The 18,839-nt window shown below is 40.4% G+C and overlaps 1 protein-coding gene across 2 annotated transcripts in view; it reads right to left on the bottom strand.

Annotated features, from left to right (window-relative positions):
- Window positions 1-18,839, bottom strand: part of SYNPR (synaptoporin) — a 323,932-nt gene that overhangs the window by 152,416 nt on the left and 152,677 nt on the right. The window contains exon 1 of one of the 2 annotated variants that reach the window (XM_084988847.1): window positions 14,637-14,791. The exons of the other annotated variant lie outside the window; for it this stretch is intronic. Coding sequence (XP_084844973.1) covers window positions 14,637-14,660 — 24 coding nt within the window. The 5' untranslated portion in view covers window positions 14,661-14,791. Of the gene's footprint in view, window positions 1-14,636; window positions 14,792-18,839 lie in introns of those variants that run through there. 2 annotated transcript variants of the gene reach the window in all.

Below are 18,839 nucleotides of genomic sequence, written 5' to 3'. Positions count from 1 at the left end.
AAGAGAAATTGGTTCACCTGAGGAGTTTAAAGATCCTGGTGCAATGCAATGTTCCTGCTCAAAGAGCAAATTCTATATACTCATCACTTATTCATTCAACATTTTCTGAAGGTCTACTCTCTGCTAAGAACCATGACACAGAGACTCGGGAGTGACAGCAAAAAGAACAGGGTCTATTTGAGGTCTATTTCACAGTAAACAATATAATGGAAACAGGATAAAACAAGTGACTTTTAGCATTGAGATTATTTGAACATACACTTACAGCTATACACAAAGCAAAATGAGAGGAAAAAAGGGGGCATGCCTTTTGAGGTTTAGAAAAACTCACTCACAGTGTGAATAAATGTACAAATCACTTGGTGGATTCAGTAGAGCTTGACTATACCAACTTTTCACAAGAATTCTACATGCCATAAGAATTAACAATTTTTTAGAGGGAATAAAGAACAGTGACTAATCCAACAAGTGCAATGAGTAGGGTTTTTCATAGAGTTTCTACTGTGTTTGCAAACTATAAAATGTCATTATTATTTGCTAACACCATCAGGTCCCTCTACTTTCTAAAAAGTATTTTTTAATTTTAATTTTATTTTTTCTTTTAGGGCCACACCTGTGGTATATGGAAGTTCCCAGGCTAGGGGTTGTATCAGAGCTGCAGCTATGGTAACACCAACTCCTTAACCCACTGAGCGAAGACAGAGTTTAAACCCTGATCCTCACGGAGACTATGTTGAGTCCTTTAATGTGCTAAACCACAATGGTAACTCCTTTATTTTTTTAAAATTGTGAAATGAGCACTTACTATGAGATCTGCTCCCTTAATAAATTTTAAGTGTATAAAAATGATAGTTGACTAAAATGCAATGTTGGCCATCAGCTCTGTAGAGCTTATTCATCTAATTTGACTGAAACTTTATGTCCAGGTTCCTCTCTACTCTTGATATGTTTTGATTTCTAGCTCCAACCCACCTGTACCTGGCAGACACCCTGGCTAACCATGATTAACTATCGCTCTTAGCTTGGAGGACCTGGAAAAATGAGACTAAAAGAAGATGCTTAAAAATTATGATTGTGGGGAAAACTGCCCTTCAATCACATTACATTATTTATGAACGGCTTTCTTTTTAACTGATAATCTTTAATTATACTTAAGTTGACACAGTTCTGGATAAATATCTTCCCTGTCAGAACTTTGGGGCCACAAATATTAGCAAGCCATGTGCACTATGTTTTTAGGATGGCTGAATAGGCTGGGTGTTTCCTATTGTTTTGGAAATTTTATATTCATATGTAGTTGGGGGAAAGAAATATAGCACTGTGTGTGTGAGTAACAAAGATGTGACCTATTATGACAGTAGAAAATTTCATTATTTCACTAGCAAGCAGAGTTTGAACATGGTAATGTGGATTTTAACCTCGATGTAATAAGATAAGAAAATTAATGAGGCTGTTCTAGGATCCAGAGGTAGACATGGCTCCATTGGAGCCCAGTTGTGCTCTAATTGTGCTGGAAAGATTCACAAAATAGTTAAAGCCAGTTCTGGTGTTCTTCTCTTTTCACATATTCCCTCTAATATTTTCATTATTAGAATGTAGCCTTGTTTGTGGACTAGCAAGAGAGTGAGAAGGAAGGACGTAACATCTTCGAGGTAATTTGAATGTTTGGCTGGTAGAATTCACTAGGATATAAGTCCAATTTTGAGTGAGTAAGAATAAACTCTTCCTAAATTTTAAGCAGAATTTGTTAAAAGAGAGGTATTAGGAATAAAATGCTTACAAAGGTTATTCTAAAATATAAGTAAATTTGCTTGGGAAAATTCCATATTTTCCAAATGGTTTTATAGCTGATGCTCCATGCCTCATAAATTCCATTTGCCATTATGTTATTTATCCCATTTTCATCCTCAGCACCATATTTAGACAATGGTAAGAGCTGAAACCTAAAATAACCTCAACAAGTTGTCACAATGCAGACCAATATCCTAGAGCCCTGACCTTTATTTCATGGAGGCTTTGTAGAGGCTGTAAAATAAGAAGAGGTACTATGGTAGAGTCCATGCTGAATTCAGGGAGAGAGGATTTAAGTTTGAGTCTTTCTATCAGCCTTTACCAATGGTAAACCCCTGGTCAACTGAAAATGGTGTTTCTGAGTCAAAGTTTCCCTCACTCGATAGAAAATTCAATACACAATTAATCTATTCGTTTCCTGAGGTTACTGTTAATATCACATGGAATGAACATGACTTTGTCAAGTGTGGGAAGATAGAAAGGTGGTACCAATGCTCACCAAGTCCCAAACCAATTTAAGTTTTTCAAATAGGCTTCACTATCAAGAAAACCTAAAGAGAAAATCCAAAAATTCACCAAGATGGAAAATTGTTATGTACACGTCTAAAAATTTTCTGTAGGCTTCCCTTGATAAAGTTACTTTTTAATTCAATTTATAAAAATACAAGTTTGGAGTTCCCATTGTGGCTCAGTGGTTGACGAATCCGACTAGGAACCATGAAGTTGTGGGTTCAATCCCTGGCCTTGCTCAGTGGGTTGGGGATACGGTGTTGCTGTGGGCTGTGGTGTGGGGTGCAGATGCAGCTCTGATTCGACCCCTGGCCTGGGAACCTCCATATGCTGTGGGAGCGGCCCAAGAAATGGCAAAAAGACAAAAAAAAAAAAATACAAGTTTGAAAGAACAGCCCATCCCCTCTGCCTGATTTCTATGTCTCCACTATCTGACATTTTTTTCTCTTTGTTTATTCCCCTCCCCACCACCCACCATCTCTATCCTATTCAGTAACATATAACACTGCTGCATTTCCAATGCCTAGGAAAATTCCTTGCCGTTAGTAGAATCTTAATAAACATTTGTTGAATGAATAAATAAATGAATGAAATGATAAGATATACATGCCAGATTAAGGTAAATATCACTTGTAAAGTATTGAAAGTAGGTTTTTCTTTATGGCAACTAATCTATAATTTCATAATTATGTTATGACAGTATAGATAATTTAAGAGAAGTGATTTTATGATATTTCATTCAACAACCAACTATAAGAATTACAATTTATTTAGTGCAGTACTACATGCTATATACGTATACACTGTCGAGAACCTCACAACCTCAGTAGTGAGAATTCTTTCTTCACTTCACAGATGTATGTCACTTAAGAAAAAGTCACATGGCTAGTAGATAATGGGCGCCAGAATTTGAAACCAAAGTTTGGATGGTCCAAAGTATACATTCCACAGAGGTAATTCCTCCCAAAAAGGATTAATGAAATGTAAAAATTAAATGTGATTTAATGTTTGTCTGATAACGTCTTTACTGTGTCTTTGCTCCTGATAAACACCTCAGGAAGGATACTCAGTGTTCATTTGACAATCTCTTGGTTTTGAGGACATCATTACACTATATATTTTGGCATTTGCTGCTGCTCTGAGAAGTCTACTTTTTTTTTTTTTTTTGGTCTTTTTGTCTTTTTAGGGCCACACTCACAGCCATATGGAGGTTCCCAGGCTAAGAGTCCAATCGGAGCTGCACACACTGGTCTACACCACAGCCATAGCAACACGGGATCTGAGCTGTGTCTGTGACCTACACCACAGCCCGTGACAATGGATCCTTAACCCACTGAGCGAGGCCAGGGATCGAACCCATGCCCTCATGGATGCTAGTCAGGTTTGTTAACCACTGAGCCACGACAAGAACTCCTGAGAAGTCTATTTTTAATCTAAGCATCATTTTAAATAAAATCCCCAAGTGATTCTGATGTAAGTGGTCTATGGACCACACTAGGAAAAAATGATTCTAGAGGTAAAAAAGAGACTCAGAGTTTCTATAGAATCTTCCCAACAGCTTCGGGCTCTTATTCTCTGGGGCAATGCTAATTCTACCCATAAGGATGCAGAGCGAAGAAAATCTGGGGAGGACAAACAACTGGTCAGTTAGCATCAGGAGCAGATCTGGAGGCCCAATCTTTTAGCTTGTTCTAGAGATGAGCTTTAATGCTTACTTGCGCATCTGAACTATGTGGAGATCAACTAAATGTGGACTTTAGTACTCTGTAGGTCTAGGGTAGAACCAGAGATTCTGCTTTTCTAATGATCTCCTGGGTAACACTGACGCTGCTGGTCCTCAATCCATCCTTTGAATAGGAAGCTGTAAAAGCAGCTGGTTGTCTCCCTTGAAATATGCTTAAGGATATTTAAGGACGCAATACTCCTCGTCACACAAGCTCTGATTTACTCCAAGATAAATCATTATATTTCTTAATCACATATGCATTAAAATAATCCTCTTTCTTCCCATTCTAGAGTATTTTCCAGAATATGAACCAAATGAGGAATATCCTAATCAGCCTTTCAGTTATCATTACATTTAAGAGCCCAGGCTTGGGGTCAAAGACACCTAAGCTATAGTTTCAGAAACATCACTTATAAAATGTGTGACCTTGGACAAGAAGCTCAGGGTCTCTACATCTCTTTTCCCCATCATGAAAATAATAACAGTGACCCCTCAGGATGCTGCTGTGAAGGTGCAGACCTAGGGACGTGCAGAGCACAGGGTAAGCAGTAAGTGTTGCATCAGCGTCAGCTATGTGAACTCTTAGCATCTTGTCCTGCTGTGTGACCCTCATTCCCATATTCTTAGATTTATGAAAGGAGACTATGCCCTTCAGGATTTTATGGGCTCTAATCCTTCCCTCTTTGAACTCCCTTAAAGGGTTATTACGAGGATTAAATGAATTAATATGCATGAAATACACGAGCTGTGCCTATCACATAATTAGTACCTAAGATGGCTTAGCTTTATTTTTAGCACCTACTACAATGGTAATTAACTCACTTTTGAGGAATTTTTAAATTGCCTCTTCCCCCACTAGACTGCAAATCTTAGGAGAGTAGGGACTACATCAGTTTTAGTCACCTCTGTATCCTAAACCTTAACACGAGGCCTGGCTGTATAGTGGCCAGGTGTTTACTGGCTCAATAAATACAGCAGAAACATACATGAATGAATGGATGAGCAAATAAATGACTGAGAAAACATTCTTGCTTCCTGAGGAGATCCATAGGGGAAAAAAGGTGTGAGAAACACTCTTAGGGTTTTAGAGGCAGTGGGAGTAGAAAGGTAGGCACACTGGGGAACTGGTCTGGGGAGGGTTAGATGATGTGTCTTCCAAACTCTTCGGATGATGAGGAATTTATAAATACCAGAGGTGAGTTGAAGAGAAGGAGTCTGGCAGGGGACTGCCAGCAGATAATGCTCTTGGAAAAAATATGAGCTAACTGAGTTTTCCAACGAAATGTGTTGGGAGATGCTTTGAGGTGAATAAAATATGAGAAGTGAGAAACCTTTGAATTTCCTGCATCTGGGGCTAATGAGAAACCCAGGGCAGCCAGCAAGATGTTTTTCCTGAGTTTGGATCCTTAGGGAGGAGGAAAAAAATTGGAATTTGTCAGCTCTCCAAGGGGCTTTTGGAATCATCTGGAGAGAGGAGAGGGTTAAGGTCAGAGGTCATGTCAATCCCCTCCTCCAAGACCCCACAGCAAATGTGTTATGCCTGGACAGATGGCAGTGAAAGGGTTCTGAGGAAGGAGAAAGGAAAATATAGAAGCATGCCTTGAGATGAGCTGATCATAGGGAACTGCTTTATCCATATTACGTTTGGTTTTATTACAGTTATTCTTCGGTGAAGATACTCTGTCTCTGCAATTTATAATATGGATATAAATCTCCCCTTGAGATGGAATTACCCATCAAAGCATTTCTAGACTCCTTCAGACCCATCCCATAAATACAGTCATTTTCTCGGTAGATGGGGAGGCATTTCCTCTAACCTCATGCACTCATCAAGAGCACCGAATGAAAACTGATAGCAGTCTGAACTTTGATTACAGAGGGAAAGAAATAATGATATGATTGTCTAGGTCTATGTGGTCTTAAAAGGGTTTTCCCATATCATTTATGGAAGCAATCCTCTCCAAAACTCTGGGAAGGGATTAATGATCTCCATTTTACAAATGAAGAAACTGAGGCCCAGAGAAAGCTAATGATTTGTCTAAGACCATGAATATCCCTAAGTGGAATATGGATCTATTTCCTCTCATTCTAAGTTCAGTTGTTTCAGACAATGCAGGCAGAAAACAGTGCTCTGCCAGAGCAATAGGCTTGAATGGTCTTGTATCTTGGATATCTTGGCAAAAGTGCCAAGGGTCTCAATAGTTACAGATATCTTTTCTTTAAAAATTATTAATATTATTTTTTTAATTTATTTTTTCCCACTGTATAGCAAGGGTATCAAGTTATCCTTACATGTATACATTTTTTTCCCTCACCCTTTGTTCTGTTGCAACATGAGTATGTAGACATAGTTCTCAATGCTACTCAGCAGGGTCTCCTTGTAAATCTATTCTAAGTTGTGTCTGATAACCCCAAGCTCCCAATCCCTCCCACTCCCTCCCTCTCCCTCCCTTTTCCATTAGGCAGCCACAAGTCTATTTTCCAAGTCCATGATTTTCTTTTCTGTGGAGATGTTCATTTGTGCTGGATATTAGATTCCAGTTATAACTGATATCATATGGTATTTGTCTTTGTCTTTCTGACTCATTTCACTCAATATGAGAGTCTCTAGTTCCATCCATGTTGCTGCAAATGGCTTTATGTCATTCTTTTTGTGTATATATACCACCTCTTCCGAATCCAATCATTTGTCGATGGACATTTGGGTTGTTTCCATGTCCTGGCTATTGTGAATAGTGCTGCAATGAACATGCAGGTGCATGTGTCTCTTTTAAGTAGAGTTTTGTCTAGATATATGTCCAAGAGTGGGATTGCGGGGTCATATGGAAGTTCTATGTATAGATTTCTAAGTTATCTCCAAACTGTTCTCCATAGTGGCTGTACCAGTTGACATTCCCACCAACAGTGCAAGAGGGTTTATTCTTATTTTTAATTGAAGTATAGTCATTTACAATGTTGGGTTCATTTTGGGTGCACAGCCAACTGATTCATACACACACACACACACACACACACACACACACACACACACATATATATGTATATATACACACACACATATATATACATATATATACATTATATATTCTTTTCCCTTATTGATTATTATAAAATATTGAGTATAATTCCATATGCTATACAGTAGGTACTTGTTGGTTATCCATTTTATATAGAGGAGTGTGTTTATGTAGTCCCAAACTTCTAATTTATCCTTTTAACAGTTCATCAGATGATCAAGGATGCGGGTTCAGGTAAGGTGGAGGCCCTCTCTTGGAAAGCCATGCATCTACCCAAGCTCAGGTGCATGCATGATAAGCACTATTGCAAACTACTATTGTCTTTAATGTCTACCACTATTTTAAAAATCCATTTCTGGTATGTGCCAGATCCATAAACTGGCCTTTCTCCATCGGCAATGATTCCTCAGCTCACTGGGCTGGAAGTACACTGAGCCCTGCTCTTATCCTTCTGTATGGAATTCACCATGAGGCCTGGAGAAATACAACTCACCTTTTGGGATCTCAGTTTCATAACTTAACAAAATTAAGTTTTAATGTTTCACCGTCACCAGGAAATGGTCCGATGGTGTGAGGAAGTTATCTTTTCCTGCTGGCACGCTGACTCATACCGTAGGTGCATCTAAACTTCATAAGCCATGCCCTATCCACTCTACCCATCTTGAAGGCTTCCTGTGGCTCTTTTGATATATGGGTCCACGTTCCCTGAACTACTGAGGAAACCCTAAGAGCTCAAAACAACCTGGTTAAAAATATTGAGTAAGGAGTCAAGCCTGTGGACCTCCAGACACTGCTACACTGCCATTATTTCCAAAACAGTCTCCAAGAGAGAGTGTGCTTTAAACATATTTTTGTTTTCTCATTAAAGTTTATAATACTATAGAAGAACATCAGATATTTTTAGTCAGGACACATGAGTGTGAATTTAGGTCCTATCCATTATTAGTTGCAAGAAGGTAGGCAAATAAGGATTCTAAACTTCCATTGATTCATCTCTTAAAAGGTTATATTTTAGTATCACCTCATTTGTTGATTGCTGGAATCTAATGAGGCTCTGTAGGGAAAGTGAACCTGGTAAAGTGTTAAGGAGAAGTAAAGGACAGACTAGTAAAAAAAAAAAAAAAAGAAAGAATAAAGGAGTTGCCATCGTGGTACAGTGGAAACAAATCTGACTAGGAACCATGAGGTTGTGAGTTCGATCCCTGGCCTCGCTCAGTGGGTTAAGGATCTGGTGTTGCCTTGAGCTGTGGTGTAGGTCACAGACATGGCTTGGATCTGGCATTGCTGTGGCTGTGGCGTAGGCTGGCAGCTGCAGGTCTGATTAGACCCTAGCCTGGGAACCTCCATATGCCGTGAGTGTGGCCCTCAAAAAACAAAAGACGAAAAAAAAAAAAAAAGAAAGAAAGAAAGAAAGAAAAAGAATTAAAGAAGATTTACTTGTCTTTATTAGACAAGTTGTACAGAATATGTGGGGAGAACCACTCAAAAATCCTGGAGCAAAGCATGCAGCAGAGTATCTGAAAGTAGAAAAGTAAAAATGTGCAGGGAAGACTCAGTCAGAGCTGGTGCTAATTACTCAGTTTCTTGCAAGATTTTAATGAAGAGATGTTTGGCATTGTCTGGAGAGAATTCTGGTTCTCACCACTTGGCGGGGTCGGGGTGGGGGGCAGTTTGCTGCTGACATCTAGTGGGTAGAAGTCAGGGATGCTGCGTTTAGCATCATCCTGCAATGTATAAAACAGCCCCCACATCAATGAATTTTCTAGACCAAAATGTTCATAGTGTCCAAGCTAAGAAATCCTGGCTTCCTAGAAGTTGGATGAATTTAGAAACTAATATATCATACTTATTCAAGTGCTCTAGCACCTAGTGCTATACTTGACACGAAGTGGACACTATATATATTGAATTCAAATATATTTATGAATATATTTGCAGAATAAATGAATGACTGAATGAACACACAGAGAAAACCTGATAATGCCAATTAGGTCTAATTCATATTGCCAGTGAAAATCTTATGTCCTCTAGGCACACTCTCTGTTTATTCTTCTATTTTCTTTACTTTTATATCCTGTTGAAGATTCTTCCCTTTCAGTCCGTTCCCAGCACAGGCAAGCATGAGAATAGCCTATCAAATCCAAGGATGCCTGAGAGTAATAAATAATGCTTAGAAGACACCTGCAAGACCTCCCCTAGCTCCCCCCTTCAGACCATTCCATTTCAGCCAGACAGTAATCACATCAGTAAATAAATGGATTCACTTTCGTTCCTTCACTGAGCATGAACAGACAGAACCAAAAGCACATATTTCCTGCAAATGTCTTACTAGAACAGTTCAATTATGCTTTTAAAAAGACACATCCTGGGCCATGAAAAAGAAACTAGGTTTAGATGAGAAAATGGAAAATGAAGGCATTTAGTTCTGAGAGTGCAGATATTATGTCTATCTGTTCATCATGGTATCTCCCACGTCCAGAATGGTATCTGGCACATGGCAGGCATCCTTAAATAGTGCATGAATGAAAGAATAGCCTGGTGACATTAACACTCCAATCTTTCCCTCAAATCTGCTCCCAAATAAAAAAAAAGATTTTTGGTGTCAACCATTCATTCTTACAGGAAGGCAATTGGGATGCCAAATTATATCCATCTTCCTTCCTTAAGGAGATCCAAAGCTAGATAGGTTAATCATTCAGAGGTGGATGTCAATATGGTGATTTAAAAAGTCCATGTAGGAGTTCCTGCTGTGGTGCAATGGGTTCAATGGTGCCTTGGGAGTGCTGGGACTCAGGTTCAATCCCTGGTCCAGCACAGTGGGTTAAGGATCCAGTGATGCCACAGCTGCAGCTTAGGTTGAGACTGTGGCTCGGATCTGATCCCTGGCCTGAGAACTCCATATGCTGTGGGATGACCAAAAAAGAAAGATAAAAAAAGTCCTTGCAGTAATAATCTATATTGGGCACAAATGTTCTTAAAGCCATACTGTACCAGAAATAAAACAAGCCTAAAATATTTGTCATATCATTGCCAGAAAGCCTAGAGGGAGACAATGCATGGTAATTTGGGAGGATTTAAAGATTCTTGTAAGCATGGATAAAGAAGTCACATGGGGATCATCAATAAGCCCAACATGCCAGTCCCTAAAGGATCCCAAATGACATGATTACCCAATTATATTGGCCAATCCAAAGCTCCACAGTGAATTAATGCCCTGTGTTGGGAATAAGTTTTCCAGAAAGTGTAGTGGAATGCATCTGAAGGTGCCCAGGAACCATTTTCCATTAGGACTTCTGGCTAAAATCTGTGTTTAAAAATGATCACTGTAAAATATATTAATTATGCAGATCCATTAGTCTGCAGAGAGACTGAGGTGTTTCCATTTTCGACTCACCCTTAATCTTTAAACATTTCAAGACACATCACTGACCTAAAGCCTCTTCTAGAGGATTGAAGCCTTCATGTGCTCCTTTTGGGCTTGACAACCTCCCTGATTTCATTTTCTTAGACAAAGATGGAAAAGGACCACCAGCACTGTTTGTACACCAGCTTACAATGTTTGATAACGAATTCAAGCCTCGTCCAACACTCATTCTGTCTTAACACCAGATGCTGTCTCCATACTTAACAGATCATTTTTAAGCTCTTATGGATCAACGTGTTCAATTACACACATCCACAGCCAAAGAAAAGGCAGAAGGAAACACAGGTAAGATGAAATACAATCTGTACTATGATTTATTTTGGATTTGGTCACCTCTAGGAAGAAAGCTCTATCTTAGAGAGGGAAACTGATGAATTACAAACTTTCTAAAATTGTCTCTAAGCTTAGTTTTAAAGGATATGCCTATATTGGATGAACATGGGGGCTGAATACAACATATTTCATTAAAGTAAAAGTGCCCATTTGATCACTATTAATATATTTAAAAATTCTCATAAATGCTGTTGGAAAAGGCAGATTGATTTAAATTTCTTTATCCTGACTGGCTCTAAAACCATACTCTCTGATTAAACCACCCAACTATTATTTTTTTCAAGAGCAAGAAAAAGAGGTAATAGAGAATCAATAAGTTACCAACCTCTGACAAAAAAAAGATGACCATTCTGGAAACCTAACTTACTGAATGTTGCATTTTGAACTCTTGACTACACCAGAGGGAACTCAAAAGCTATTGCTATTAGATGCAGCTGACCACACCAAGAAGTCAATCTTGTGTCAATAGTTCAAAACTTGACTTTTAATGCTCCCGATTTGTGATGGGTTGTTTTTGTTTGTTGGTTCATTCATGGTTTTAGATCCCTCTGGTTTGGGGTGAAATATGGCAAGAATGCCCTCGGCTAGGTTCTATCCTCTAATAACATTTTCATCACTCAACATCCTTTCTCTCTCACTTAGGGAAGGAAACGCAGCATCTCACAGACTCACCTTGCAACGGGTGGGCCCTGCCTCTAGTCTGCAAACTGCCAGCGGAGAAGACATTTCAAACATTGATTCTATGTCAGTCACATTTTCCTCCTAAAAGATCTATTTGAATTGTATTGGCTTAAATGGCTTTCAAATGGGGAGTTCAGTGCTCAGGTGCAAAAGAATGCATCTGGGGATCCTGAATTTCAACTTTGTCACGCTTCTCAGCATCCTTATTGGCAGCTGTTTTTATTTTTTAATTACCCAGGTGGTATAGACACTTTGCAATACTCTACCTGAAGCACCACCTCAGCCCTTTCCAGATGTCTAAAGGGTGTACGAAAATCATACTAGGAGTGAGTAAAAAAAAAAAAGTAAGAATTCTACAAATTCTCCATAAATACATCAATTCAGTAGCAGTTGCTTTTTATATTTTGCATCAGTGACAAGCCAGATACCTTGAAGTATGGATATTTGTGTTATTGTCACATCTTTATTTTGACTGTAGGCTCAAAAGACTAAAACTCAAAGGGATGGATTTCTTTTGCTCAATTAAAAAAGCTATTTTAACTTAGCCACCTTTGCATAGAGTTTTTGCTAGGCTGGCTCCTTTTCCTCTTATCCACATTTTTTGAGCTGCCCAAGTTGTGTGGAAATATAATACCTGTTCTCTAGTTTCAAATGCATAATTAGCTTGGAGTCACAAAAGCACAGTCTGCGAAGAAGGGTCCTATGCAGCTTCAGGAGGGGAAAAGCACTCATGAAATATGGTGTGTTATTGGAAGCCCCTGTAGATCACTGCAGCCTTGGAGTTGTTTGTAGATTGTACTGATGATGTGAGATCCTGGCTGAGGGGAGAAGTGAAGAGCTTGACTCTGGAATGAGCTAGCCTGGCTCTGAGCTTCATCATCATCACTGTGTTGCCTCAAACAAATCACACACTTGCCCTCTGTCTCTGTTTTCTTATCTGTGAAACAGGGAGGTCATGTTATCTGTCTCCTGGGGTGTTTGTGAAGATGGAAGGAAATGAACCATGTAAAATGCTTAGCATAGTGCCAGGCATACAGTAGATACTCACTAAATGCATTCTTCATCTTGCTAAAAAGATTAAACAGTCTCATGGTGAAATAAAAATTTTCTTTGTTACTCTCCCCAACATGGCACAGGTTTTTATTTCTTGGAAAAGGTTACAGCGGTTTTTTTGGCTATGGCACTCTGGACTTTTCCAAAGTGATGCTTTTAAGACCAGGCACACTAATCCTAAGTCACACAAAAGGTCTTGACCTCTTCAAGATACAGGTGCCCCATCACCCTTAGGACATCTGTGCATGCAAGCATGCTTGGAGCCCTAACAGTTTTGCAAACTGGCAACCTGGAGGAAAAGACAGATGTTTCACCAGCAGGGGTCCACTCCCCTCTCACATTTTCATTAATTTATATTACTAAACAGCTTGAGAGGATGATAAACTCCATTTAGAACTAAAAACTTTGTATATATCCTGTTACAACAGCCAGGTAAAGAGAAAGGAGACAAAAATATTAAGGGATGTTGGGGGAGTGAGTGTGGGTGAGACAGAGATGAATGATCAGAGCTGTTGAGTTTACTTGGCAGTAAATGCCAACGGCCCAAGGATAAAAGTTTTTTGTTTTTTTTTTTTTTTCTTCAAGAAACCATCAACTAGGGATCACTTGGTTCCAGTGAGGGTTTATGGCATCGAAGGCCGTTATTAGGTACATGCTTATTGGGACCATAAGAGGCAACGTGAGCTCAGATGGGTTTGTTGAAATAGAACTTTTTGAGGCTAAACTAGATTAACCAGGATTCAAAATTCTGTTTCTCTGAATGAGAAGTTTCATTCCATCTTGCAAAGGGTGCGAGGGGCAGAATTCCCCAAAGAAACAGACATGAGGACCACATCCCTAGATTCCTAGACACTGTATTCCCATGAGATGCCCCAGACCACTTCAGGATCTGAATCATTGCTTTTCTGAAAAAGATTCTATGCCTAAGAGGTCTAGGCATACATGACCTTCCCAACTTTACTTTCAAAATCTCCAGAAAATATATAACCAGATCTCCTCTTGCTTCTTAGTCAACAGTGCCTTTAACCTTCATTATAAAAATATCCTCTTTTTCATCATGAAAAAGACTATACAGATTTGTTGATGGTGTAACAAAAAGAGGAGATGAAAGCCTCAGTTTGTTTCTATTAGAGAAATTACTTAATCACCTTATCATTTCTGACTAGGATAATTATATTAATAAACTTTCTCTCAGACTCTTGAATTAACAGTAAAGAATTCAGACCCTCTAACACTCTCCGGAAAAAAATAAAAACAAAGCAGTTAACCAGGTAATGCTTTTAAAAATCATTATTAGCAGTGATAAGCAGATCGTGGTTTTACACTAGTTGGAATTTAATAACAGCAACTTTTCTCTTGATCAGCTTCAGATATAGAAACACAACAGCCAGGGCTGGGCATCTGACAGATGGTGGCACAAATACACAGTGGAAAGAAAGAGAGAAGGGAAGCAACAGCCACTTGTGATTATATCTTTTCATGGAATGCTGGAGATTTACTTTAATGATCTAAATACTTTCCCTAGATTCAGTTCTTTTAAAGACGCATGAACCTGATCTTAGAGGAAACTCATCTTATCCATCCTACCTTGATTTACAGACCTCATGAAATTAGCACACCCCTTTTGGCACAGTATACAGTATTTAGTACCTATTTCTAGAGTTTAAGAAATTCTTGGTCTGATGCCGAGGAAGAAACTTTAATTAAAATGGTATGCAGGTTATGGCACAATGAATATACTTAAGATATTAAACACTCCTGGTGGGAGGCAGAATGACATTACATTTTTATGAAGCCAAATATAAGTTCGCTTAAATAGTTTCCTTACTCTGTTCAAAGAAACCTGGCACATCCTTCAACAACTACGGTAAGTGACACACTATCACACAGCACAGCTCTTCGGCTGAAACATATGAATACAAGCAAGGAAAGTGAAAAAAAAAAAAAAAGACGTTATCACCAAATATCTCAAAAAATGGTATTTGGAAAGATAAGTGACTGTACAGCCTAAATGTGTCTATGAAAACACACACACACACACACACACACACACACACACACACACACACAGAGCTGTAAATCAAGAGAGATATAAACTTACCGGAGCAAATATCACCATACACATTTACAAAAGAATTGATAATCCAACTTCCCTCTCCTGAAAGAAAACAGAGGCTGTCTCATACTAAAAACCAAGCGTCTCTGTCCACAGCACCAGCCACTGGTCCCTCTTTTTATGAAGCAAAGGAGGAGAACAAGAAAATCAATGAGGAGGGTAAGTGAGATGTTATACCAATCAGGTAGCAGCTTCTGCCTTATTTGCAGAGAGATGGCAAGACGGTCATATTATTAGACAGTGACAACCCACAGCCGAAGTACAGCAACCTGATACTTCCCTCTGGTGAGAGGCTGACTGCTTTGCGGGAGGTGGTTACCATCCCACACTTGGCTCTTTGCTCCCAACTGCAAGTGCAGGACCGCTGGCTTTGCGCAAAGCTGGCTGCACCACCCAGGGAGAACCATTTCCCCCTTGACTCCACAAGCCCCCTCCTCTCTCAACCCTGTGCTTAAAAACAAAATGGGAAAGAAAAAGGAGCTGGGATCTTCTGTGTCCAGGGTGAGGGTGGGAAGCGGTGGATTTATAAAATCCTTGTGAATAGATTTGCATAGATTAAGGACATATGTATATGTTTGTTTAAAAAATGGCCCTCATTTTTATGGAAATGCATGGATGTTATGCCTGATTCCCACTTGGGAAAGCCACACACCATCCATAAATAATCATTAAGGTGGTGGTGCCGGGAGACGGGCTTTTCAAGCTCTGGCAACTGGGGAAGGGAAGAATGAGGACTTGGTAGATTATTTGTCCCAGGAGTGTGACTTCAAGTCTCCCCGGCCAAATCTGAAAATCAAAAAGATGACAGAGGTTTCCATAAGACCTGGGTCTGCTTTATCTACAAACAGGCCTTTGCAGGAGGGAGATGAGCGGACGAGTTCCAAGGGCTGAAAACATCCTGAGGCAACATGTTTTGTGGGATTGGGACGGGATTCATGGAGAGGCTGCCCATGGGTTAGAGGCTCTCCCCACACTGGCTTCCTGAAGGCCCCTTCCCTCAGAGGGCAACAGCACAGCAAAGGAGGAAGAAATCCACAAGCTTCTTCCCCTCTTTGCTCCTCATTTCAGGATTCCACTCAGTACAGGAAGCGTGTGAGGTTGGCCCTGGCGTCTCTGCTTTATCTTTCATGTGGTTGGTGATGGCCTGACTGATACTCCCCTGGGCTGGCCAGGCTTTATCTTGGTCATTATTAATTCAGAATCTGTCCTGAGTCTTTCTCTAGGTCCCTCTCCCTTTCTCTCTCCTGCACACACACCAGCACTGGCACCACCGCACCAAGCATCCGCGTCACCAGCTCCTTCTTTCTTTTCTTCCCTCTCTAAACACACAGCAACAACTCGAGGAGCCTGGGGGACCAAATAAACCAAGCCTGATGAGTTGTCAAGCAACCTGGGTTCCACTGACTTGTCATGTGATGCGGGGAGTACCACAAAGTCTCCAAGCCTCAGTGTGTCCTCTGTGAAATGGGCATAATAACTCCTCACAGAGCTGTTGGTGGACTGGAGAGGAACACATTACAAACAGCTAAGGCAGTGCTTTCAAAGCACATGTGATCGGGGCTCAGCATCCTCCAGCCCCCTCTCTCCTCTTCCTGCCATGTGCCTGCCTCTCACACAGAATGCTCCAGAATACTGGTGGGAGCTTCCAACTGTATGTGGCCCCTTTGAAATTCTGATGGGAATCTCATCCTTCCACATCCCTTCCCCTCTCTGCCACCTCTCACCTGCCAAGTGAAAAATCACTGCATTTCAAGGAGAGAAGTCACTCAGGGGAGTAAATTAAGCAAATGAACACAGTCAAAGCAGGAAAAAAAAAGGCTAGGAACCACCAGGCATTTCTGTTAGCATTCAGTAAACATTTGTGGGATAAATGAATGAAAGATGCACCCATAGCATTAAAGCTGGGTTTAAGAGGCCACGGGTCCAGCCACACACCTGTGGGGCAGAACCATACCTAAGCATATCTTTAGAGGGCAAATGAGGCATTTTCATTCATTTTGAATGTTAAGAGCCCTGTTTTTACTGAAAGCAAAGAAGTTTTGTCTTCCAAGGCAATCATGTCTTGAAGTATCTGCTTGTGTCATGTACTATGCTAAGATTTTTGTTCTTTTTTGTACAAGTGTGTTATCCTATGTGGACCTCACAAAACTGCAAAGAGTTACAATCTTCATTCCAGTTAACCAAAGAGGGAACCAAGACCCAAAGAGTTAAGTAACTTATCCAAGGCACACAGTCAATAACTGGCGCAGCCCAGATTTCAACTTAGCTGGATGCCAGGCATCAAGCTGTTAACCTCTCTGTTCTCGATGCCACATGGCAGCATTTACACTTTTATTTATTCAGCCAAAGGGTGTGTACAATCCATATATGGCTACATGAACTCTGAAATAACTCCACTGCTCCTCCCAGTCCTCAGATTCATACCACAGAGACTGGGAACCCCAGGTGTAGACAGGGGTCTACTAGCCACCCAGGCTTGGCTTCTTTCTGGGTGGACTTGACCATATTCAGCCCCCTGGAAGATAGGCAATGTGAGGCTCATTCTTGGGATTGTGAGTGGTTTGCTCGGTGAGGCTGAGCATGTCCCTTCATTTATCCATGTTTAGGTTTTTTTGTATTTACCTTTTTTATTTTTAAATTTTTGGTCTTGCCTCAGGCATGTGGAAATTCCAGGGCCAGGGATCAAACCTGTGCCACCACAGCGACATGAACCACAGTGGTGACAACGCTGGGTTCTTAACCCACTGCACCACCAGGGAACTCTAGGTTTTCTCATGTTTAAATTGAATAGTTTCCACTGAATGATTCCCAAAGAGCTTTTGGGGGCAACTTTGACTAGATAATGTTCTAAGACTGTTGGTTTGATTCTGCTCTCCTGTTGGGGTAAGCTGTTCCTGTTTCCTGCTTCGTTTCAGATAAGGCATTAGCATTCTACTGTCCTCCTCCCCTCATCTCTCACCTGGACCACTGTGAGACCCCCAAGAGATCTCCTTGCTTTTCCTCTTATCTTGAGAAACCTGTTATCTAGATTGAGCTACTCAGAGTATAAATGAGATCGTAACTCTCATTCAAGAAAAATATTTCAATCATTGTCCAGTAGGCTTCAAGTAAAACTCCAACTTTTTTTTTTTCTTTCTTTCTTCTTTTTAGGGCCACACTTGTGACATATGGAGGTTCGCAGGCCAGGGGTGGAATCAGAGCTACAGCTGCTGGCCTACACCACAAGCACAGCAACGCAGAATCCAAGCCTCATCTGCAACGTACATCACAGCTCATGGCAATGACGGATCCTTGACCCAATGAGCAAGGCCAGGGATCGAACCCGCATCTTCATGGATACTAGTCAGGTTCATCAACCACTGAGCTATGAGAGGAACTCCTAAAACTCCAACCTTTACCATGATTTCAAAGTCTTCTCTGCCCTGGCTCCCATCTGCCCTTTTATTTTTATCTCATTCCCACTCTCTCCCTCCCTACTCCTCAGCCATAGTCTTGTATACCTCGGCACTTGCTATTTCTTCTGCCTAGAACAGTCTTTCCACAGATCTTTGCCTACTCTGTTCCTTTGTCATTGGATCCTTAGCTCTACTGTCCACTCTTGAGAGTGTCCTTCTTCCCTGACTACCAGACCTAAGACACCCTCTCTCCCCACTCTCTTTCACATTACCCTTTATTTTGCTGTTGTGGTGGTGGTGCTGGTGGTGGTGTGTGTATGTGCACGTGGGAGAGAGATACGGGGTTTTTGGTACTTCTTCTAACCCAATTAATTCTTGCTTATTTATTTGTTTATTTAATTATTGATTACCATCTTTCACTAGGAGAAAACGTCTGGGAAAGTAGGAAGTCTGTTTGTTTTCTGTAATACCACATCCTCAGTGTTTAAGAGAAGACTTGGCACATAGTAGATGCTCAATAATGTCTCATGAATCAATCAACAAAGAATAAATTAGGCTTGAGAAAGAGGCCAAGAAACCAGCTTCTCAAGGGAGCTGGGTCTTGGAACACAGTGCAGGTGAACAAAGGTGACTGATTCATTCATATTAATGCAGACAGACTATATCTCCTCTTTTGGGGAATCTTCTTGAAAGGTTGTGGATTTCTGTATCATGTTTATTTCAGTGGAGGCCATGTCAAAGATAGTGGAAAGCTTCTTCTGTAAACCATACTGATCAGATGTTTTATAGAAGC

This window comes from Sus scrofa, chromosome 13 (genome assembly GCF_054392235.1).
Source record: "Sus scrofa isolate SSC_HxYL_T2T_F1_AM1 chromosome 13, Sscrofa_HxYL_maternal_Yorkshire_Landrace_v2.0, whole genome shotgun sequence".
In the NCBI taxonomy this organism is placed as follows: domain Eukaryota; kingdom Metazoa; phylum Chordata; class Mammalia; order Artiodactyla; family Suidae; genus Sus; species Sus scrofa.
This window is presented reverse-complemented; position numbering and strand designations above follow the sequence as displayed.